The 24,026-nt window shown below is 39.9% G+C and overlaps 1 protein-coding gene across 1 annotated transcript in view; it reads right to left on the bottom strand.

Moving 5' to 3' along the window:
• The window catches only part of FHIP1A (FHF complex subunit HOOK interacting protein 1A), a 394,460-nt gene that overhangs the window by 105,432 nt on the left and 265,002 nt on the right, over positions 1–24,026 (bottom strand). Inside the window, 2 exon segments of the mRNA XM_043970067.1 lie at positions 13,443–13,529; positions 18,296–18,454. Of these exon segments, the coding sequence (XP_043826002.1) occupies positions 13,443–13,529; positions 18,296–18,454 (246 nt within the window).

The following is a 24,026-nucleotide window of genomic DNA, read 5'->3' as shown; positions in this document are numbered from 1 at the left end:
TACTGTGCCAAGTTATCTCCTCATTATATGGTAATGTGAAATCTTCACTAAAGTGAACTGATCACATTACAATAATCAGATATCATGAGCCAATCAGTAATCATCTATAAGACTCCTACTGTGTGCCAAACACTCTGCTAGGTGCTGGCGATACAAAAATGAAACAATCTCTGCTCTCAAGAAATTTCTTTGTCATCATGTTGATCGTCTTCCTAGTGAAGTTAACCAGCTGGCATAATGATGATGCATGTATGTATGTATGTATGTAGTCCAACATCTGATGAGCCGGAGGAACTACTTGTCCTGGAGGGATGGGAAAAGCAAGAGCAAGATCCATGTTCCTGAGTGACTTTTCTTGGCTATCCAGAATCACTGTTCCTTTGTTTTTCTCCCCTGAGCCTTGTGCCCATAAAATATTTAAGTACCAGACTATAAAAACCACAGAATTTAGATCCATTAGGGACATTAGAAATCCTCTAGCCCTTGCTCTTACAAATAAGGTAACTGATGCTGATGGACATTAAGTGACTTGCCCAGGGCCAAGTTGTTTAATCTTTCTTGGTCTACATTTCCCCATCTGCAAAATGGGAAGTTGAATTGAATGATCTCCAAAATTCCATCCAGTTAGATGACTGTGTATATCCATTTCTCCAATTAAAAACACAAAATAAGTGATTACAGCATCATAGAAAGAGTGTATTTTGCTAAGAGGTCTGGAGTTCAAGGTAGGAAGGAAACAAGTATTTATTAAGAACCTACTATGTGCCAGGCACTGCACTAAATTCTATAATTATCATCTCATTTGATCTTCCCAACAACCCCTAGGAGGTTATTCCCATTTTATAGTTGAAGAGACTGAGGAAGAGAGGTTAAGTAACCTTGCCCAGGGTCATACAGCTAATAAGCATCTGAGGCTAAACCTGAACTTCCTGACTCCAGGTCCAGTGCTTCATACACTGTGGCCCCTAGCTGCCTCTGCCTCAGGGTTCAAGCCTGGCTCTTCACTTGCTTTTCCCTGTGTGACTCTGGGCAAGTCATGTAACCTCTCTGAGCCTCTATTGCTTCATCTGTAAAATGATGGTCTTAGACTAGATCATAGGCAAGGTCCCTTCAAGCTCTAAATCTATAGATTACATACTGGTGATCTCTGGTGATCTTAAATGGCTCATCAAAACTTCTCAAGCATTCATTTTCCCTTCTGTTCAGAGCGGGACAAAAGCAGCGAGGGAACCTGTGACATTTTGAGAAATGTCCTGATATATCTCATGGCCAAGAATATCAATGACCGGACACTTTTCAGTGGGCAATGATAGAGAGTTTTGCAGTCCTGGCATGATTGTCCACATATCAAGGGCTAGTTGTGCCACGGACAGAAGCTGAGGATGATTTCAGAGTCATAAACAATAGAACCCTTTTAGACAGTTCTCATAAACAATGGGCTTTGACTTCTCAAACTAAAGGAGAAACACATTTTTTAGATTCTTACTCTTCTCTCTCAAAAATCCGGACAAGGTAGATGGTGACAAGGCATAAAAGCAGAAAACAAAGGTCATGGAATGTAACGCTGACTCCAATATGCAAAGATGCTTGCAGGCCATCATTTCAACAGAATGGGTAATTCCTGCAGCGGGAACCACTGCAGGATCACAAACTATGACTTAATAGATTCCGCAGAGAGAAAATGCTGGAGGCATTTTGAGGTGAAATGGCTTGCTCCGGGTCACACAGGCAGTTTCCGAGGTGAGACCCAAACTCAGATGTCTGCCTGACTTCAAGCTCAGGACATATCCTGGCTGCCTCCACTAACAATTTCAACTTAATTCAATTCAACAAGCATTTAGGAAGTGCTTACTGTGTATGTACCAGGCACTGGGGTTACAGAGCCAAAAACTACAACAGTCCCTCGTCCCCTAGAAGAGCTTACTGTGGGAGAGCTTAGGGGTGGGGAAAGACACATGCAGATGTAAATTCAGTTTTAAAAGCCTTTCTCACAGACACTTTGAATACTGTTACTGGGTGTTCAAGAGAGAAGGAATACAATGTTTGTTACTAACACACTCTCATGGCTGAGGAGTCAGCATGAGGACCAAGGAAAAGGCAAAGGAACTTCTTTCCTGATAGCCTTGGAGATAATACGATTAACTGGTATCATTGAGAGAATCTGAAGAGACAATTTGAGATAAGTGAGTTTAACTCTTTCAGTGGAAAAAAATATCCTGTGGTTCAGACATCTTGAGGAGAACTGAGATACTTTGCCTGCCATCCTGAGAAGACAGAAGAGTTGGATTTAAGCATCTGTAGAAGAGTCAGCAGTGGAAGCTAATGGATAGAGGTGAGTAGCTGTGGCTTTTCTCATAGCTGATGTATTACATATCATGCCATATAAAATAGGCTTAAACATATAGATATAAAATATATAAATGTATTTACAATGTACATACATGATATGCCAGATATTTATATATGAAAGTCAACCAATGAAAATATGTAAATATATATTTTAACATTATCTGTTTTTGTTAAGAATTATGCAATTAGTAATATTAAGGTTTGGCAGTTTATGTAGAAAGAAGTTTATCCCAGAGTTGGGGACTTGGACTAATTAATTAATGAAAGATTTTGCATTGTTATTCATTTATAAGGAAACATCAGAAAATATCCCTTGATTGACTTTGAACCCAATATGTGAGACTAAAGTAATGAAGTAACAGGTAAAGGGATAAGAGACTTGCTCTATTAGTTCCCAAGAGCAAAGAGAGCTACATGCTCACACCCTGCATCTCATACCTGCACAAGAACTTCTAAAGATAAGTCAGCAAAAGTCCTACTACAGCTGGGAGGAAAGGTAAGGGGGAAATCTCATCTTTGTTACATTCGTCCCATAGCATAAGGCCTGCATGCACACAGATCAGTAAATTATGTGTGTATGTATGTGTATGATACCCCCCCCCAAATACAAAGGAATTTCGGGGGGGGGGGTGGAGTCCAGTGGAACTGGAGCAATCAGTAAAGGCCTCTAAAATAAGGTAGCACTGGTGCTGACCCTGGAAGGAAGACATGAATTCTTTTTGTTGTTGTTGTTGTTGTTGTTGTTGTTGTTGTTGTTGTTGTTGTTTTTGTGAGGCAATTGGGGTGAAGTGACTTGCCCAGGGTCACACAGCTAGTAAGTGTTAAGTGTCTGAGGCCGAATTTGAACTCAGGTCCTCCTGAATCCAGGGCCAGTGCTCTATCCACTGCACCACCTAGCTGCCCCTGAAGCCATGAATTCTAAGAGGCAGAGGTGAGAGAACACATTCCAAACACAAGATTTATGCAAAACCACATTTGCAGAACATCAAGGAGGCCAAATGACAAGCAATATGCTCATATGATGCTTAAAGCTAAAAGAGGAGAAATTTAAGAAAACTGTGAGCAACTTGATCATAATCCATTCAGAGAAGTTGCAAACAAAAAGAGAAATACCCAAAATAATGTACCTAGTTCCTACAGTGATTTATTTAGCCATTTTTAGTAGGTTAAGGGACAACAAGGGCAGCTGGGTGGCACACTGGGCTTGAAATCAGGAAGGCTCTTCTTCCTGAGTTCAAATCTGGCCTCAGACACCTAAGAGCTGTGCAATCCTGGGCAAGTGGCTTAAGCCTGTTTGCCTCAGTTCTTCATCTGTAAAAGGAGCCAGAGAAGGAAATGGCAAACCACTCCAGTATCTCTGCCTTAAAAAAAAAAACAACCAAAAAACCCAAATGGGGTCACAGAGAGTCAGACATGACGGAAATGACTCAACAACAAAAACATAGGGACAATAAGTATCTAAAAGCTCTCCTAAGGAAGCCATCTGCGGAACACCCTGCTCAGTGGGCAGTGATCCACACTGGCTTTCCAGATGCTTACAAGGTAGTTGGAGGAGGGGGATGAGAAGGGTAGAAGAAAGAGGGGAAATTTCAATTTATGCACTAATTGCAAAATGTTAAGGACACCGGCTCTCTTTTAGCTTCCAATTAATAAAGCCAGTATTCCTAAAGTTGAGTGTTTTGTACATCTTACCAGACCCTTCTGGGTCTATTTAATAACTAGCTCTCTCTGAATATAGAAATTATTAATTTGTCTGTCTGAGAACTGGCCTGCTTAAATATGACTTTTCAATCTGAGTCTTAGCAGTGTTTGCTTCAGGCCCACGACAGGACTGGGCTTTTTAATCATCTCGTTCGACAGCGATTGCCGGCCAGCTTCAGTGATCGTTACATCTGCCTCTCTGCATCAGCACTACCTTGTAGGAATCCATCTACTGATTCTGGCATGAATGAGGAGAATGAACCATCCTTTGAGCCTTGCCACTCCCCTTCCAGCCAAGCCGGGCTTCCTAATCACATTTCTGCCTCTCTGCCCTACTGGATCACTGACGATAGTAAAAGGGAAATACCTAAAGTAAGCCTATGGACAGTACCAGGTCACTTATTTGTTCATTAACATCAAACCCAATACAGGTAGATAGGTCACAGAAGAGTCCCCAAGGCTAAGAGCCAGACAGAACATACTAATGAGGAGTATGTACAACAACATCAACAGTTTAGACAATGTGAGACTGAGAGAAGGTACACAAGAGGACATGCATAGAGGGCCCTGCCTGGTGTCAAGAAAGCCTGGGTTGGGGGCAGTTAGTTGGCTCAGCGGATAGAGCACTGGCTCTGGAGTCAGGAGGACCTGAGTTCAAATCCGGCCTCAGCCACTCAACACTTACTAGCTGTGTGACCCTAGGCAAGTCACTTAACCCCAATTGCCTCACCAAAAAAAAAAAAAAAGAAAGAAAGAAAGCCTGGGTTGAAGCTCTACCTTTGACACACACAAACTATGTGATCCTGGGTAAGTTATTGAACTTCTCAGTCCCACTTCCACACCCCCAGACATTTTTCTAAGGTAGGCAGTCAGGCCGTAGACAACAAGCATATATTAAGCACCTACAACATGAAGGTACCATGCTAAGTGTTGGGGATACAAAGACAAGCAAATTTTAAGAAAAGACAGCCCTTGCCCTCAAATAACTGTAAAATACAGATGAATAACACATCTGCAACAACAGACACTGTTTCCACACTGGGAGTTTCCTACACCAGTGGTGTCAGAATCAAATAAAAATGGCGGCCATACATAAGGACCCTGCTGGCTGCATATTGACCTAGAAAACCACATAATAACAATATCTGTGTCCTATTGCATTTTTTTTTGGTTAAATATTTCCCAATTACATCTTTTTTTTTTTTTTGGTGGGGCAATGGAGGTTAAGTGACTTGCCCAGGGTCACACAGCTAGTAAGTGTCAAGAGTCTGAAACCAAATTTGAACTCAGGTCCTCCTGAATCCAGGGCCAGTGCTTTATCCACTGCGCCACCTAGCTGCCCCCCTTCCCAATTACATCTTAATCAGTTTCGGCATTCATGCTGTGTTTGACACTCTAACCTGTGTCAATGGAATCACAAGTCCTGGCTAAAAGAAAAAATAGAAAAAAAGGAAAAAAAAAAAACATGTAACTTGAAGGGACCAAAGGAATATACAGGAAGGGGGATATAGGTTCATGGTCAGCACAATGAAAGGGAGAAAAGGGAATTCAAAGTGCCCTTGGTCCTGCTGCAAAAACAGGTGGAAATAAGCAGGGCAATATCCCAAAAGGACAAGATTCCACAAGAAGGAATAACAGAGCACACAAAGACAAGGTCATGGATGAGTAGCAAAAGCAAGGCTAGTGTGGATGAAAGCACATTGGATTTGGTGTGAGAGAACTCGACAGTGGCCAAGCCTGGAGGGATAACTAACCACCTGGATTAGAGTTGGGACACACTCGGCTGTGAAAGCGCCATTCCTAAAGTCAAGATCTAACCATGTCACACTCTTAATCAATAAATGCCAGTGGTTCCCTATTGCCTCCAGAATCAATACAAGCTCCTCTGTTTGGCATTCAAAGCATTTCATAATCTACCAGCCCCTACTTTTTCCAATCTTCTAAATTACCCCCTAGGATGTACTCTGCAATCCAGTGACATTTATTTTCTTTTCTGTTCCTTCAGCGAGGTACACTGCCACCAAACACCACAATTTTTTACTGGCTATTCCCCTTTCCAGGAGTTTTCTCCCTCCTATCTTTGCCTCTTGGCTTTCTTCAAGTGTCAGGTAAAATCTCACTTTCTATGGGAAGCTTCTCTGGATGGCCCTTAATTCTAGTGCATTCCCTATGTTGATTAATTTCAATCATACACACACACACACATACACATCTTGTTTGTACATCGTTGTTTGCCATTTAAACTATACGCTCCTTGAGAGCAGAGACTGTCTTTTGCCTTTATTCATATCCCTAATACTTAGCATCATGCCTAGCACATAGTAGGTATTTAATAAATGTTGACTGACTTATTGATTCAAAAAGCTCTTGACAAACTAGAATGGTCAAGTCTAACAAGATGAAATTTAATAGAGATAAATGTAAAGTGGTACATTTAGGTTAAAAAAATAAACATCACGAATACATGATGAGGAAAGTGTGAATGGAAAGTAGTTTGTATGAAAAAAAAGATCCGGGGGGGCTTTGATGAACTGAAGTTTTCATTTATGTCAATAATATAAAACAGCAGTCAAAAAAGCTAATGTGATATAAAGCTGCATCAATATGTTCACGTGTATAATAGATATCATATTACTTGCCTAGAATTTGGGGTTCAAAATTTTTTAAAATGAATTTAAAGGGCTAATATGGAAATATATTTTGCGCGACTGCACATTTATGATCTGTAATTGCTTTCTGTCTTAGGGAGGGAAAGAAAGAGGGAGGAAGAGAATTTGGAACTCAAAATTTAAAAAAAAACAAAGGTTGAAAATAGTTTATATATGTAATTTTTAAAAAAATATTTTGAAATGAATATTAAATTCTTCAAATGTAATTGGGAAATATTTAATGAGTACATTCAAATTTATCAAAGAATAAAAAAGCTGTATTCAGAGAGGCATACTGTACAGGAATAGGGAAGGGATAGTCTTTCTGTACTCTCCCATGGTCAGAGCACATCTCAAATACTATGTTCACTTCTGGGATGGAGAATATACTGAGGAAGAGAACCAAGAAGATCAAAAGCCTTGACATCACAGCAAAAGAGAAAAGTTTCCTTAAGCCTATGAAAGAAGACTGGGAAGGAGGTGGGGGGGGATGGGAGCTGTCATCATCATGTAGTAGAAAGGCTATCTCAGAGTAGAAAGAATGGACCTGTATGCCTCAGTTTCCTCATCTGGAAAATGAGGATAATAATAGCACCAATCTTATCTGCGAGGCTCAAATGAGATGATATTTATAAAGAAGTTAGCATAGCACCTGGCACGTAGTAGGCTCTAAGCAAATGCTGCTATTTAGTAAGCACTAAGTCCTATGATTCTATGAAAGGCTTTGCAAAAGCATTAACAGGGGAGGCAATCCAGGAGACTCAGAGAATAAGGCTGGCCACAATCCACTAATCATACAGAGAAACAATTACATAAATTTTATAAAAAAAAAGTCCATGTGCAACATTGGTATTTATAAATAGGACTAGAGAATGTAGGGATTTGAAATAAGCCTCTTATTACACTTAGAGTGGATCCCACCCCACTAGAGGCTGCGTAGTTTTATAGAAAAGAGAATCTAAGGAGAGAAACTACCAAGATGATGAAAGGTGTGACAACAAAGACTAAGGGGGAAAGGGAAAGAAGTGGAGATTAATCGCTCTCCAAATATCAAGACTAAAGAGGGACTTCCTGCCAATCTTCACAGGGTTGTTTTGAGGAAAGTGCTTTGTAAAGCCCCGAAATAAATGGGAGCTCTCGCTATCCCTGTGAAGTAGATGGAAGGGCTTTTACCGAAAGGCTGACGTCCAGATGGTCTCTCTCCAATGAGAATTCAACAAGCACAAATGTTCTTAAACTGCAGAAATGGGGAGGTCAGGCAGAATTTATCAAAGAACTTTTAAAAAATTTCTGACAGCGAAGATTGTTCCCTCTGGGACTGACATAATAAAGAAGTCTGTGGGATCACTTAAGATTTTTTTTACAGATAAAATGGTTCTTCATCTTAGAGGCAAGTAGGAGACACAAGGAGTAGAAGGAGGAATTCAGAACTAGGAAGACCTGAGTTCAAATTCTGCCTCCAAAACTTCCTAGCTGTGTGACCAACCCCTAGGCACGTTGATTAATCTCTCCCAGTTTCAGTTTTCTCAACTGTAAAATGGAGATAATAATGGCACCTATCTCACAATGTTGTTGTGAGGATCTAACAAGATAATGTAAATAAAGCATTCTATAAACCTTAAGGTACTACATAATTGCTAACTATTAGTATTTTACAAAGATTGTTCGTAGGATTATAGGTTAGAGTCCCTTTAATGCATCCATTTGGGGAGGGGGGAGCGGGGCAATAAGGGTTAATTAAGTGACTTGCCCAGGGTCACACATCTAGTAAGTGTCAAGTATCTGAGGCTGGATTTGAACTCAGGTCCTTGTGAATCCAGGGCTGGTGCTTTATCCACTGCACCACCTAGCTGCTCCTGCATCCATTTTACAGAGGAAGAAACAGGCATTTTTGTTGTTGTCGAGTACTTTCGTGTCTGACTCTGTGACCCCATTTGGGGTTTTCTTGGCAAAGCCACTATTGTGCTTTGCCATTTCCTTCTCCAGCTCATTTTACAGATGAGAAAACTGAAGCCAACTGGGTTAAGTGACTTTCCCGGGATCACACAGCCAGTAACTGTCTGAAGCCGGATTTGAACTCATGAAGGTAAGTCTTGATTCCAAGTCCAGTATTCTATCCACTGCACCACCTAGCTGCAACCTGAGGTATGGAGAGGTTAAATAATTGCCCAACATCACACCTGTAGTAAGTGGAGAAATGGGAATTCAAACTCTGGTTGTCTAACTCCAAACCTAGCATTCTTTCCTGCCTAAAAGTGAAAATAAAATACTCTAAATGCAAATGAATTCAACAATTGTTTATGAAGCACCTACTATGTGGCAGGCACTCTGATAGGTGCTTAGGACAGAAAGACAAAAATGAAATACATCCGGGTCCCGATTGGTGAAAATATTGAATCCCATCAGGTAGTTGCATGTTTTCAAATTCATGCATTCGAAGTCATAATTATATAAAACAGGGTCATTGGTTCCAGTCCAGTAGAAATGTGGTGCAAACTCAAATAATGTATTCACTTTATGGGATTCCCTATAACCACTAAATGGGGATCTAGCTCAATATCTGACTTCAAAGAGCTTACATCTTATTGGGAGTATACAACTTGGAAGTAGATAAGTAAATACAAGATAATTTCAGAAGGAAAAGAGTACTCATTCCTAGTACTGGCAAAGGCTTCCTGTAAAAAGCTTAGCTTTTTCTTTCTCTTTCTTTCTTTCTTTCTTTCTTTCTTACTTTTTTTTGTGGGCCAATGAGGGTTAAGTGACTTGCCCAGGGTCACACAGCTAGTAAGTGTCAAGTGTCTGAGGCTGGATTTGAACTCAGGTCTTCCTGAATCCAGGGCGAGTGCTTTATCCGCTGCACCACTCAGCTGCCCCCAAAATCTTAGCTTTAAACAAAGCTAAGGTTTCCAAAAATCAGAGATAAGGATGGAATGGGTACCTTCCAGACACATGCAAAGACAAAGAGAGAAAATGATCTTTGTAGAAGACATCTAGCCTTGTTGTTGTTCAGTTGTTCAATCGTGTCCAACTCTTCGTGACCTCATGGACCACAGAACAGCAGGCCCTTCTATCCTCCACTATCTCTCAATGTCTGTCCAAGTTCATGTCTGTTGTTTCCATGACACCATCAATTCATCTCATTCTCTGCTGTCCCCTTTTCCTTTTGCCTTCAATCTTTCCCAACATAAGGGTCTCTTCCAATGAGTCCCGTCTTCTCATTATGTGGTCAAAGGCATCTAGCCTTATTGGTCTCTAAAACTCAAGGCTGGCATATGTATAACTTACTTAGTCATGTGTCTATATACAGACACATGATCCTTTCTCTTATTTTCCTATATGCGTTCCAACCTTCTTGATGTAAGGGGCTCTGTCATAATCTCGCTGTACCTAAATGAGCAGCTATGCCCACTTGAAGAAAATCACTTAAGTTTTTTCAAAAACTGGTTTCCTCCTCTGTAAAATGATGGAATCAGACTGAGGTCCATCTTAGCTCTAGAGAAGTATGTTCCTAACCTGTAGTATGTGTTTACTAATTATAATGCTGATAGCAATCACTACGACATCAAATGTCCTACCTCCAGATCCTCAAGCCCTAGCTTCATAAACCAAAGAGCTCTAGCAGTTGTTGCTAAACTGCTACAGTTGGGGCAGATCGTGGGAAGTCACTATCTAGCTGGGCTTCCAGTTATCTCAGAAGTCAGTGAGGAAAAAAAAACAAAACAGGCTATGATATGTTGCTCTGCTGGTGAAAGTAGGACAAAACTCCATAGCCTTTCAGAATTCTCTCGCCAGCAAAGCCATTATCTTGTGCGCTGAACAGAGGGGCTGTTGTGGGGATGAGGTCAAGACAGCTCTTTTACCACTGAGTTTCTCATTCCCTTTTCTGTTTAAGGAAGTAGAGCCCTAAGGAGACTCATACAGGAGAGTATGTAACCAAGGAACTAAAATGAGTTTATGACCATTTGAACTGAGAAACTATGGATTACAGCTGAGGCACAGGAGGTAGCTGAAAAACTGGGCTGATGGAACCAACTAAAAGAGTTATAGTTTTTCTTCTGTAGGGGAAAGACTTATTACCCACAGCACCTCCAGTACATGGTGGAGGCTGGTGAAAGAGCTACAAGCACCAGCATCCACAGGGGATGTTATACAAGGTATGAGGTGACCCTCAATGACCAGGTGGTTCAGATAACAGCAACTGGCAAGAAGCATGAGAGAAGTGGCCCAATGACACCAGCAGAAGACAATGGCAATCTTGCAGCATCAGAGGCATGGCTGGTCCCTTCTTGCACATACCCCAGTCACACAGGTTTCCTATGTGTGGATATCCCACACATAATTGCCATAAAGTCCACCCTTCCCATTGAGTACATATGGTTTTCATGGGCAATGGGCTCATGCTTTATGGAGGGAACATTACATTATTATTTGATAAATATTTCTATTTAAATAAAATGCCTTTGTTAAGGTAAACAAAACACATTGGTGAGGGCTGATGAGCTTTGGTTGGAAAGGATTCTGAGCCACAGAACCTAGAACCGGAGTCACCTAAGAAGGGACTAGAGTAGGGGGAAGGTCAGGTTCTATCTCCATACCCAGTGACTGCCTGCCACACAGCAAATGGGATGTTCCCAGGAACAATGCTTGCTCTTAATTTCCCAAAACATTCTCCTTTTCATCGCTCACAAAAATAAACAAATAAACAAAACGTCCACCCATCTCCCTAAATCAATAAGCCAAGAATTGCTGTGCTTGCACTGAAGCAGATCATAAATATGTATCGACTCTTTGGAAAACGAAACATTCAAACAAGCAGCCCCATGATGGTTTGGGCCAGCCCAGATCACACACATTTAAAGAAATGGCTGAAACGATTTCAGTTGTATATCTATTTCAAGTGTGGCCTTCGCCCTGAGGAGATGGAAGAAATCAATTATGCTGGTAGATTTGGGGTGAGGGGTTCTCTCTGATGTATTTATCTGAAATTATTTATTGAGAGAAATACAAACAAGTTCTCTTGGCAATGAGACACAGAGAGCGGGGGCAGGCATGAGGGCCCCATTTTAGATCACAGCTATTACTGCTATGGATGGTGAAGTGATTACAAAAGAAGGGAATGAATGATTATTTTCCCATTTCTTTCCTATTTCATTACTCTATGATGGCTCCTTTTCCATTATCTACTGGGACCCCTGCTGCTCTTTGTCATCCCTTTATAGATCCCCAAACAGAAAAGCAAAAACCATAAGAACAAATGCCTGGTTCTTGGTAGTCCCCATTTAGGGGTGACCAAAGCAGCCTTCTATTTAATAGATGTGACAATTCCAGAATGTTGGGGCTGAAAGACCTCTTAGAGATTATCTGGAATCCAGTCCCTTCGTTTGAAAGACAAGGAAACTAATATTCAGTGGGGAGAGGTGACCTGTCAAAGGTCACACTGCTAGTTAGTGAAACAGTTGGAACTAAATTCTCACCTCTGGTATCAGTCCCCTCTGGCAAAGCCTGCTAAAGTTGTCTTTTTCAGCTCAGCCCAATGACCAGACCACTAATGCCTTGTATAGGATATGATAATGGTTTTCCAAGACACGAAAAGTACAAGACCAGACCGCACCTCTATTACCCTCTGTTTCCAAGCCTGCATGCAGAGGGTCCTTACCTATTTCAATGCTCTCTTCTCTTGCCTCCCTGATCCATCCAATAAATTTGCTCACTACCCAATTCATCCTGTCTCCTCACTCTACCTCTAAGACTTTTTAAACTATCAACAGACATTTACTAAATCACCCATGATCTCAGAATAGTGGAAAGAGCATAGAACTTAAGAGTCACGGGAACTGAGTTTAATTCCTAAATGTCCACGTACTGTCTGTGTAACGTTGGCTAAGTCACCCTTACCTGCTCCAGGCCTCAGTTTCTTCATCTGTAAGATAAGGGAGTTGGATTATATGGTACATGTTCTCTGCCTTGAGAATGCAAACTCCCTAAAGGGACTGTTTCATTTTTTTGCCTTTGTGTCTTCAGCATTTAGTCAGTCAGTCAAGAAATGTTTATTAAATGCTTACTACATTTCAAGCACTGTGTTAAGCATTGAAGACACAAAGTAGGACACAGTCCCTGTCCTCAAGGAGATTACAGTCTAATAGGGGAAGATATCACCTAAAAGAAGTTGAAAAGGCAAGGCATGGAACAATGATGAAGCCCAGAGGAGTGCAGCTGGTGGGAAAGGAAGAGATGACTGCCCGGGAAATCTTCCTTAAATGGGACATGTCTGGGAGGTGCCCTCCACACTGCACCAATGGAGAGGCCACAGGGGCAGGGGTCTCTGAGGAGCTTTGAGTTTCAGGGTCGATGTGATCAGTCTAATGTAGCGGAGGAATCTGTTCCACCATCACATGAAAAGCACAGTCCCTGGCTTAATAAATAGGTGCTTAATAAATGCTTGATCGTTGAGTACTTGACTGATTAAAAACATCTAATGTGATCTACCCAATGATGTAGATTTTAATGTGTTCTATGGCAAAGGCTAGGTCTGGGACCTGTAAAGATTCCTGTCCTATTTGAAACCAGTAAAAATAAAAGACAGAAATCACAAGAGCTGAGAGGAAATTAAAGCTATCACAAGGACTTTCATCTTCCTTGTACAAATCAATTTCAATTTAAACCAATTACCGATCAGTCGCAATTTATACTAATTACCGATCATTATTACAATTTATTACTAAATACCAATAACAAATAACTGACCTTATGGAGAGCAGGAGCCAACACTGGTACTAAGAACCCGTTATAAATGTAGTTGACAAGCTGGTTACGAATCAGAGGGTGGGCAACCTAGGAAAGAAAGATCTTGTCACTAAAAAAGCATGACTCATGATTAGGTTTGGAGTTTTGGTTTGGTTTGGGTTTTTCCAGTAAAATCACATCTCCACATAGGCTCTGAGCATGGGAAAGAAGTCACTAAGAAAAACTGCTAGGTCTTGATAAAGCAAAACATTCAAGCCTTAAAGTTCTTCTCTCCATTCAGCACCGATGACAATTTGCTTGCCCAAGCACTGTTTCTCAGCATTATAATAGCAAAAATTAGACTGGCGCACAAAAACATCAGGATGTTTTAAAGGCTTTAATGGGGGAAAAGGAATGAAGTGGGGTGGGGTTTATGCAGAACTTTAACTAGGGCAGGGCAACCAGAATTTTGTTCCAGAGCACCAAAATTTGGAGAATGCACAATTTTAATACATGCAATATTTTAACACCATACCAACTACTGCAGTGACTAACTGCCTCTCTTCAACTGAATTTGTCTTAATTACTTCTTGTTTTATTTTCATATCATAGACGGTGAGCTCTCTGACAGTCCAGACTGTTTTATTTTAAAATATTTCTATATTTTCTATCCTTGGCACTTAGCACCATGCCTAGGTTAGAGTAGGTACTTCATAAGTACTGCTGATTGACTGGTTGATCATGAATGTTTTTATTTTTTATTTATTTATTTGCAGGGCAATGAGGGTTAAGTGGTCACACAGCTAGTAAGTGTCAAATGTCTGAGGCCAGATTTGAACTCAGATCCTCTTGAATCCAGGGCCGGTGCTTTATCCACTGCATCACCTAGCTGCCCCTGATCATGAATTTTTAAAAATGTTTGAGGGCATTTTCTGATGCCAGCTCCAGGACATTTTGCAATATGTTTCAGCAGCTTTGTGTATCCATATATCCTCAAACTAAATCAATGAATCATTTGTTCCGTGGCTTTCTCAGGGCTCCTCTAAGGTTAGCATCCCATAAAAGCACTTCCTCATTTACATCACATCTGAAGGTTTACAAGGTATTTTTATCACAAGAACCTGGACCATTTATCAGTGTGATGGTGTTAAAGCTGGAGAACTCCTTGCATGTTAATTTACTGCTTATCAGGATCATTACTCAGCTCTCCAGCTACCCACAGATCCTCAGCTACTTTTTTTGCACAATATCAACAAGGTCTTTCAGCCTTCTATCTTTTTATCATCTCCATTCACCCATCTCTCATTTGTATCTGCTGGCTATGCTGGCTGCTCATTTGTAGGGGACTCCCTCTCTCACTCTTCTTCCCTTCCACCCACCTGATTTTGTTTTCCTTCACTTGTTCCAATTCATTTAGCTTCCCACCATGATTAAGCAAGTCCCAGAGAATATTCCCCTGGGTAAAGATGCTAAGCTTTACTGGCTTTGATGATTTGGGGCTAGCCTACCAAGAAGACCCAAGAATTTAATACAGAGCCAATGCCTCACATTGAGATATCTTATCTTATGAGGGGTTTGCCTGAAAAAAATGTGGGAGAAAAAAAATAAGAGCAGAATTCGATTGTAAAACATTAGACTTCAGTCAGTCATTGGTTCAACTATTTACACAGACTTTACTACTAGGCACTAGAGAACAGAACCTATTCCCTGACTTCATGGAGCTCATCATCTTTATCAAGTAGGAGAATAGAGGGTAGGCAGGAAGATGGATGGATGGATAGATGGGTGATAGAACATTTATTAAGCACTTAACTATGCTCTAGGCATTGTACTCAGCATTAAGCATATAAATATAAGTCCCCCCAAAATAGTCTCTACCCTCAAGAAACTTACATTCTTTTTTCCTTTTTTTCCTTTTTCTTTTTCTCTTTTTTTTGGGGGGGAGGGAGGGGCGTGGGGTGGGGCAATGAGAGTTAAGTGACTTGCCCAGGATCACATAGCTAGTGTCAAGTGTCTGAAGCCACATTTGAACTCAGGTCCTCCTGAATCCAGGGCCAGTGCTTTATCCATTGCGCCACCTAGCTGCTCCCAAGAAGCTTACATTCTAATGACAATATATGAAAAGGAGTGGAAAGATGACTGGTAGAAAGGAGTGGAGAAGGTATCCTGTAGGTCGAGATGTAAAAGTTCAGAGCGTCTAGAGCAGAATCGGGATAGAAGTGAACATGGCCGCTTGTACACTTTCTCAAATGAAGATTCTAGGGAGTAACTGAGCAACTGGAGGAGGGAAACACAAGAGTGAGGGCATCTCCAGCTTAAGGAAACAGCTGAGGCAGAGGTGGAAACAGCCAAAGAATCAAGAGCAGAGCTGGGTTACGAGTAAATGAGAAAAATGAGGCATGCTTACAACTAAAAAATAACTATGATCTTGGGGAAATCAATTAATTAAAGTTACCTTTCATCCGCTCTGTATGTATCTTTTATGTACCTTGTTATTGATGTATTTTCTCCACCATTAGAACATGGGACTGTTTTTGCCTTTCTGTGTGTCCCTTAGTGCTTTGCAGAATGCCTGGCATCCAGTAAGCACTTAATAAATGTGTGTAGACCAGCTGACTAATTTTAGCCTTTGGTTTCCTCATCTACAAAATAAGTGGGTTGGCCTAGATGCTACCTACAGTCTTTTATACCTCTAAATATTAAAATATAATATTCCTGGTGGAATATAAGCTCCTTGAGGGTAGAAACTATTTCATCTTGTCTTTGTATCTTTATCACCTAGCACAGTGTTTTGCATATATCAGGTACTTAATAAATGTTTCTTGAATTGAAATTTATATACTATGGAAAGCAGGAGTCAATCATAGCACAAGTATTATTAACCCAATCTTATAGATAAGGAAATAAAGGCTCAGAAATATTATATGACTTGCCTAGTGCCATGTAACTAGTGATAGGGCCAAGACTTGAACCCAGGACTCTCCTAAATCCAAGTCTGGTGATCTCTTGATTATGTATATGTATATGTGTGTATGTATATGTATGTAAGAATATAATATCCAGGAATATGATTAAGCAATCTTACATTGCTAGGAGAAGACATTACTCTGGAACATAACAAAAAAGTGACTCCTGAAACTGCATGCTGGGACAGATATTTATCATGGGGAGATGAGGGTGGCAGAAGCAATTCATTTAGAAACACGCTGTTGCAGAACAGGACAGCACTCCTAAGCAGAGATCACTATCAATGATGCAAGAGAGTCTCCTTTATTCATCCTAAAACATCTCTTGCATGAAAAGAGCCCTGTGCTAACATCTTTTTTAAGTAATCTTTGCAGTATCATTAAAAGAACTAATCTAAACTATATGATTTCAATTTTGAAACTTATTCCAAAACGTATGGTTCTTCTGTCCTTAATGAATCCCATTATGTAGCTTCTCTTTCTTTAAAAAAATAAAATAAAATAAAATAAAAAGTGAAAACCAATTACCAGGGAATGGAGACTTGATCTTTAAATTACCGACACTTTCTCAATCAGAGTGCATTTGGGGAGAAAATAATAGTAGTTCCATCTTTTTATTTCTAAACCCTTCTGCAAGAAAATGCTGCGAGACTACAAGATGAGAGAGAAAAATAATTTAAGATGTAATTCATTTATCTTATGTATAAATAAAACTCCCCTCATTTGAGTAATAAAAATGAGATGGGAACGTATGTAATTTACCCACATTTTCTTCCAGAAGCTACTTCTTCATTTAGCAAATAAATAGATTATAGCCAACATTCATCAGCCCACAATCACCGTTAAAGTAAATGATTTCTGGAACAAATCAAAAACTCCAAAACAAAGGTAATATTTATGCAGTAAACCAATAAAACATTAGTGGGGCCCATTTACTGCCAGAGAAATGTAAAATCTGATTTCTATCTGGAAACTGATGAAGAATAGCAACAAAAAAGCTGAGGGGAAAATCTAATCAAGAGACCCAATATAGAGAGCTGTTTATTTTTTTTTTTTCCAAGCAGACCAATTTTGAAGGAAATTTAATTTGGGTTGCTAAGAAGATACTTAACAACTTCTAAATTCAATTGGGATAACAACATTCTTTAGTCAGTATGCACCATTAAGCAAAATAAAGTGTTTTCCTTTGTAGACAACCATGAAGACCTTGAAGTAAAAATGGTCTATTTTAAAGAACATGGACAGCTAAAAATATCTCTTTAATGAGTCAGGAATCAACTTACTACTGACAATAAAATGAAAAACAAAACAGAATGAGCAATTTTTAGGAGGAGGATACAGAAAGACACCCTTCCCCCCATTTCAAACTTTCTGGGAGGCCATAAAATTATACTTTTATGTATTCAAAGGTATTATGCACGGTTTAAATAAGTCATGAATATTTATTAAGCATTTATTAAAATAAAATGCTGATGCATATCAACTCATCAGTAAATCGCTTCTTCTTGGTGAGAATCAGTTGAGTTGTTTGGGGAGAAAGGAAGAATGTTGAGCTAAGGGTCTGATGCCACAGTTTTGAATTCTGGCTCTAATACTTCCTACCTATCTGACTTTGGACAAGTCATTTTCTCATGGGTGAGAAAAGGGATGCTCCTATTCCTATCTCAAACATCAGAGCATGTATGTTGGAAGGCACCTGGTAACCCTTAAAGCTCTAGATCACTGGGGCAGCTAGGTGGCACAGTGGATAAAGCACCGGCCCTGAATTCCAGAGGACCTGAGTTCAAATCTGGCTTTAGACACTTGACACTCACTAGCTGGTTGACCCTGGGGAAGTCACGTAACCCTCATTGCCCCACCAAAAAAAAAAAAAAGCTCTAGATCATTATTATTGTTTCTCTCTAGTACCTGTATGACCGCATTGCAAAACTCCAGGGAATTCATGAACTGGACCAGAGAAGGCAGAAGTAACCAGTCATCCTTCAGAAGGCAGTGCCATTCATCTCCCTTCTCTTCTAATTTTGTAGGCAAAGAAGAGTAGAGGCCACTTAATCCCGTTGCCAGCACCTGTGTTCAGAAACAAGAGACATTGTGATTTTTGCTGTTCCCTCAATTCCCATTAGAATGTAAATTCACTCCTTGAGGACAGCGGCCTTCTCTCATTCTTATTTTTTCCCTTTGGTCTTTATATCCTCAACACCCAGAACGGTCCCTAGGCATATAAGCTTAAAATATGCTTGCTGAATTCAATTGGAAATAATCACTTCCCCTCCCATGATGCTTCAGGGAAGGACTTATGGATCACACCAACCAAGAGGAATCTCCCTCCAAAGTGGAAAGGGACCCCGGCTCTAGACGGAAGGCTTGCGTTTAGATCTACCCTCTGAGGCTTAATATCGGTGGGTAATAGTCATCTGACCTCCCTAGATCTCGGTTCCCTCATCTGTAAAACGAGGGTGCTGGACCAGACTACCTCTGAGACCCATTCCAGCCCAAACTCTTAGGTCCTACGATCTTATAGAAATGACTAGATTAGACTCCTCTGTACTCTCTTATGGCATGTTAAGGGCTTCGTCAACACTGGCTAAATAAACAAACACTCTTTCCTTGACAGTCTCAGTTTTATTCTTTTTTTTTTTTTTTTTTTGCTTTGCAATGAGGCTTAAGTGACTTGCCCAGAGTCACACAACTAGTAAGTGTTAAGTGTCTGAGGCCGGATTTGAACTCAGGTCCTTCTGAATCCAGGGTCAGTGCTCTATCTACTGTACCACCTAGCTGCCCCTGATTCTTTAAAAAAAAAAAAAATTTACTAGTTTCAGATTGGTTACTAACCATAGAAAGACACGATGAGGCAATGGATTGAGTGCTAGACATGGAGTCAGGAGAGACTTGAGTTTGAATCCTGCCTGAAACATAAAATAGGTATGTGACTACAACTGTTATTTTTCAGTTGTGTCCAACTCTTCACGACCCCCTTTGGTTGTTTTCTTCATAGAGACAGTGGAGTGGTTCACCATTTCCTCCTCTAGCTCTTTTTACACATAAAGAAAGTGAGCCAAACAGGCTTAAATGACTTGCTCAGGGTCACACAACTAGTAAGTGTCTGATACTGGATTTGAACTCAGGTCCTCCTGATTCTAGGCCTAGCACTCCATCTACCGCACCACCTACCTGTCCTATGTGACCACAGATGAGTGTCATTTAATCTTGAAGGGCCTCAGTTTTCCCAGGCACAAAGTGAGGTAAAACTACTTATTTTTCCTGCCTTATAAATTTGTCACAAGCAAAGGGCTTTATAGACTTAAAAGCATTTTAGAAATCTGAGCTGTCATTATTATTCTAAGAGAAATGTCAGCTGAAGTCATATGAGAACAAATTAGTACAGGAAGACCAAGATATGTATTAGACTAACGAATGAATGCTTAATGTCCAAAGCTGAGAGTAATACTTGGAAAATTCAAAATTAGCCTCCACTTACATTTCTAACAAGCTAATTGTTTGCTTCACCAATATATTGTGCCTTAATTACAGAACATTAATGGCCATTAATAATGAAATTCTGTATGACGTTCACAAGTCTCTATTTCACCCTAGATAAGCCAGACTCATTTAACACTTTCCTATGTTAATGCATGATAGACACAAAACACCGCTTAGACTAGCAATTAGCTTTAGGGATTAAAATATGAACAGAAAGACAATTTATGAATTTTTGTCACCATTCTTTCCAGGTGTGAACATTAGCCAGCTTGTGGACTAGGGTCCTATCTACAATCCACAGGAGACCTCCACATAGCATTCTATGGTCTACAGAAAAGGACTCATACGTTCTCTCATTTCAACCTCACATCAACAGTGGGGTTAGCTATGGCCAGTGGTATCTCCATTTCATAAAGGAGAAGCCAAAGCACAGAGAGATGTCAATTGTATAACATCCTACAATTTGCATGTAGGAGATCCAAGACTTCCTAATTAAATGGCCTCCACGCCACCTAATAGCTTTTCCTTGTACCCAGAAACATATTCATTTAAAACAAACAGGGCTGACGTCAAGTGAAAGTGAGTCCGCTCACCTTTCTCATCCTTCTAGACTTCTCAAACGTTGTGTGTCTCAAAACTCTTATATCTAAAAGCACAGGATATTAAAGCTGAAGGTACCTTAGAGAGGGCATGTAGTCCAGTGACCTCAAATTCAAATAAAAACAGGGGCCACTAATCTATACATAAGGATCTCTGTGGACCACATATTGATTTAGTTTTTAAATGTAATATTATCTGTGTTTTAAATTATTTCCACTTGCTTTTTAAATTTGATATTTTATTTCCCCCAATTACATGTAAAAACTATTTTTCTTTCAAATTCTGAGTTCTAAATTCTCTCCCTTCCTCCCTCCTTTCCCTGCTCACTAAGAAGGCAAGTAACTTGACATCAAATTATATACTATACATGTAGTCATGCAAAACACATTTTCATATAAGTCATTCTGTGAAAAAACATAGATAAGAAAAAACAAAATAAAGAAAAAGTAACTTCTATCTGCACTCATAATTCCTTTAAGATTGTTCTGAATCATTATATTGCTGAAAATAGCTGTTATTCACAGTAGATCATTATACAATAATGCTATTACTATTATACAGTATTCTCCTAGTTCTGTTTATTTCACTTTACACCAGTTCATGTAAGTCTTTCCAGGTTTTTCTGAGAGCATCCTGTATGATTTCTTATAGTATAATATTCCATCACAATCATATACAAAAATTTGTTCAGTCATTGCCCAACTGATGGATATCCCCTCGATTTCCAATTATGTAAGACCACTAAAAGAGCTGCTATAAATATTTTTATATTCATTTTTGTTTTTATCTGTTTGGGATACAGACTTAGTAGTGGTGTTGCTGGGTCAAAGGGTATACGTAGCTTTACAGCCCTTTTATTTCCATTTATTTTGTTAAATCTTTGTAAATTATATTTTAATCTTGGTTTGGGCAGAACTAGGGAGTATTGAGCCCCATGTTCCCCATAGACTGTGTTGGACACCTCTGCTCCAGTCTAATCCCCTTATTTGTAGGGGGAAAAAACTGAATCCCAAAGGAGGAAGAGGTTTGTCCAATGTCTCAGGTGGAAAAGCTGAGAGTAGAACTTGGGTCTTCTGTCTCACGGTCCAATGCTTTTTCTTATTCTTTCTAGAAATGACAGTATAATGTAATTTTGTTGTTGTCCATTTATGTCAGTCGTGTCCAATTCTCTGTGACCCCATTAGGGGTTTTCTTAGCAAAGATACTGGAACGGTTGGCCATTTCCTTCTCTAGCTCATTTTACAAATGAGGGAAAATGAGGCAAACAGAGTTGAGTGACTTGCCCAGGGTCACCCAGCTAGCAACTGTCTGAGGCTGGATGTGAACTCATGAAGATGACTCTTCCTGACTCCAGGCCTGGCATTCTATCCACTGAGCCACCTAGCTGCCTATAATGTAATTAGAAGAGTACTGATCTTAAAAGTCACAAGTTTGGTGTTTAAGTCCTGGCACTGACGCTAGCTATGTGATGTTAGGTCAATTATTCAATCTCCTTGAGCTTTAGCTCTCCCATCTGTAAAATGGGAATAATGATTACATTACCTAACTCATCAGGTTGTGAGAAAATCCTAATATGCCATATGTTAACTGCAAGCTATTCTATTCTCTTGCTGAAGTCAGAAACATCACTCACCGTCTACATCTCAATCAGTCATTCAAAAGACGTTTGAGCATCTACTACATTCAAAAGGATTGAATAGATGGCATGTGAGGTAGCTAGGTGGCACAGTAGCATCCTAGGCCTGGAATCAGGAAGGCCTGAGTTCAAATCCAGCCACAGAAACTAGCTATGTGACCCTGAGCAAGTCACTTAACTCTATTTGCTGGGTTTCCTCATCTGTAAAATGAGCTGGAGAAAGAAATGACAAACCGTTGTTGTAACTTGGCCAAGAAAAATCCAAATGGGGTTACAAAGAGTCAGACACAACTGAAACAAGTGAACTACAACAGAAGGTACAAACCTTCAAGAAGCCTACCATCTAACAACAGAAACAAATGAGTAAAGAAATAATCTTAATTGCTCACACAGAGAGGGCTTTGGAGTTTACAGAAAAATCACAAAATTTTCCAATTTAAAGATACTTCAATGAGCCACTTGTCCAAGCCATCCCTGAAAAAGAATTCCCAATACAACATGGCAGTCAACCAGTCAGCCTTTGCCTAAAGTCTTCCATTGAAGGAAAATTCATCAGCTCCAGGGGCAGCCAATTCCATTTCAAAATAGCTCCACTAGGAGGGTTTTCTTTATATCAAGCATCACTTTGCCCATATGGAACTTCTACTTCTTTCTGGTCTCTGGGACGAAGAAAGACATGCCTATCCATTTCCAGGGGATAGCCCTTCAAAGATTTAAAGATCAGTTATTTTTGTTACCACCTCCCAGACTAAACATCTTAGTACTGACCTACCAGGGTTGTTGCAAGGATCAAGTGAGATAATAAGTACAAAGCAAGTGTTTAACACACAGTGCCTGACACATATTAAGTGGTACAAAAATGCTGTTTGGTCTTTTCAGTTGTGTCCAACTCTTTTTGACCCCATTTGGAGTTTCCTTGGCAAAGATCCTGGAGTGGTTTGCTATTTCCTTCTTCAGATAATTTTATAATGGAAAAAAAAAACTGAAGCAGAAAAATTTAAGTGACTTGCCCAGAGTCACACAACTAAGAAGAATATGAGGCCAGATTTGAACTCACATCTTCCTGAATCTAGGCCTGGAGTTAGCTGATATTATATGACATGAACTCAAGGCCTTTCTACCCTTTTGGTTGTTCACCTCTATATATCTTCCCCCAAACCTTTGTTCGACATCTAATGTCTTTTCTCAGTTCTGTACAAAATGATGTTAGGCAAAACCACATTAGACAGAGCAGTCAGTTGCACAGGATCAATATCATAAAGAAAGGAGTAACTCAGGGGAGATAATACCAGTGGGCTTCAAATCCTAGCTCAGATAATCACTAACCATCTGATTTGCATTTAAAGCAATTGACTGTACAAATGCAGCAACAGAGAGGTGGGGTTTAGTTAAAATGTATTCATGTCAGTGTTGTGAAATGATGCTAGAAATGTGATAACTGTCATATGAATGACAAAGTCTTAGGGGACTTCTAAGAAAGGCAAAATTATGTCCAGTTTCAGGACTAAGGGAATAGTAGTAGTAGTAGCAGCTCACATTTATAGAGCATTTCATGGTTTACAAAGATCACTCTTATAATCCTGTGAGGCAAGTGGTACAAATATTACTATCCCCATTTTATAAATAAGGAAATTGAAATTGAGTGACTTGTTCACTATGCCATAACTAGTTACAAAGAGATCAAGTAACTTGCCTTTCTTTACACCACGAATTCTTGACAATGTCAACAAGGGAAGGCTTGGCTGGGGACAGCAAGGTGGCACAGGGGAGAGAGCACTCGGCTTGGAATCAGAAGGACTCCTCTTCCTGAGTTCAAATCCAGCCTGAGATACTTACTAGCTGTGTGACCCTGAGAAAGTCAGTTAACTCTGTTTGCCTCAGTTTCCTTATCTGTCAAATAAGCTGGAGAAGGAAATGGCAAAC

This window comes from Dromiciops gliroides, chromosome 6 (genome assembly GCF_019393635.1).
Source record: "Dromiciops gliroides isolate mDroGli1 chromosome 6, mDroGli1.pri, whole genome shotgun sequence".
In the NCBI taxonomy this organism is placed as follows: Eukaryota; Metazoa; Chordata; class Mammalia; order Microbiotheria; family Microbiotheriidae; genus Dromiciops; species Dromiciops gliroides.
Note: the sequence above shows the minus strand (reverse complement) of the source record. Positions and strands in the feature narration are given on the sequence as shown.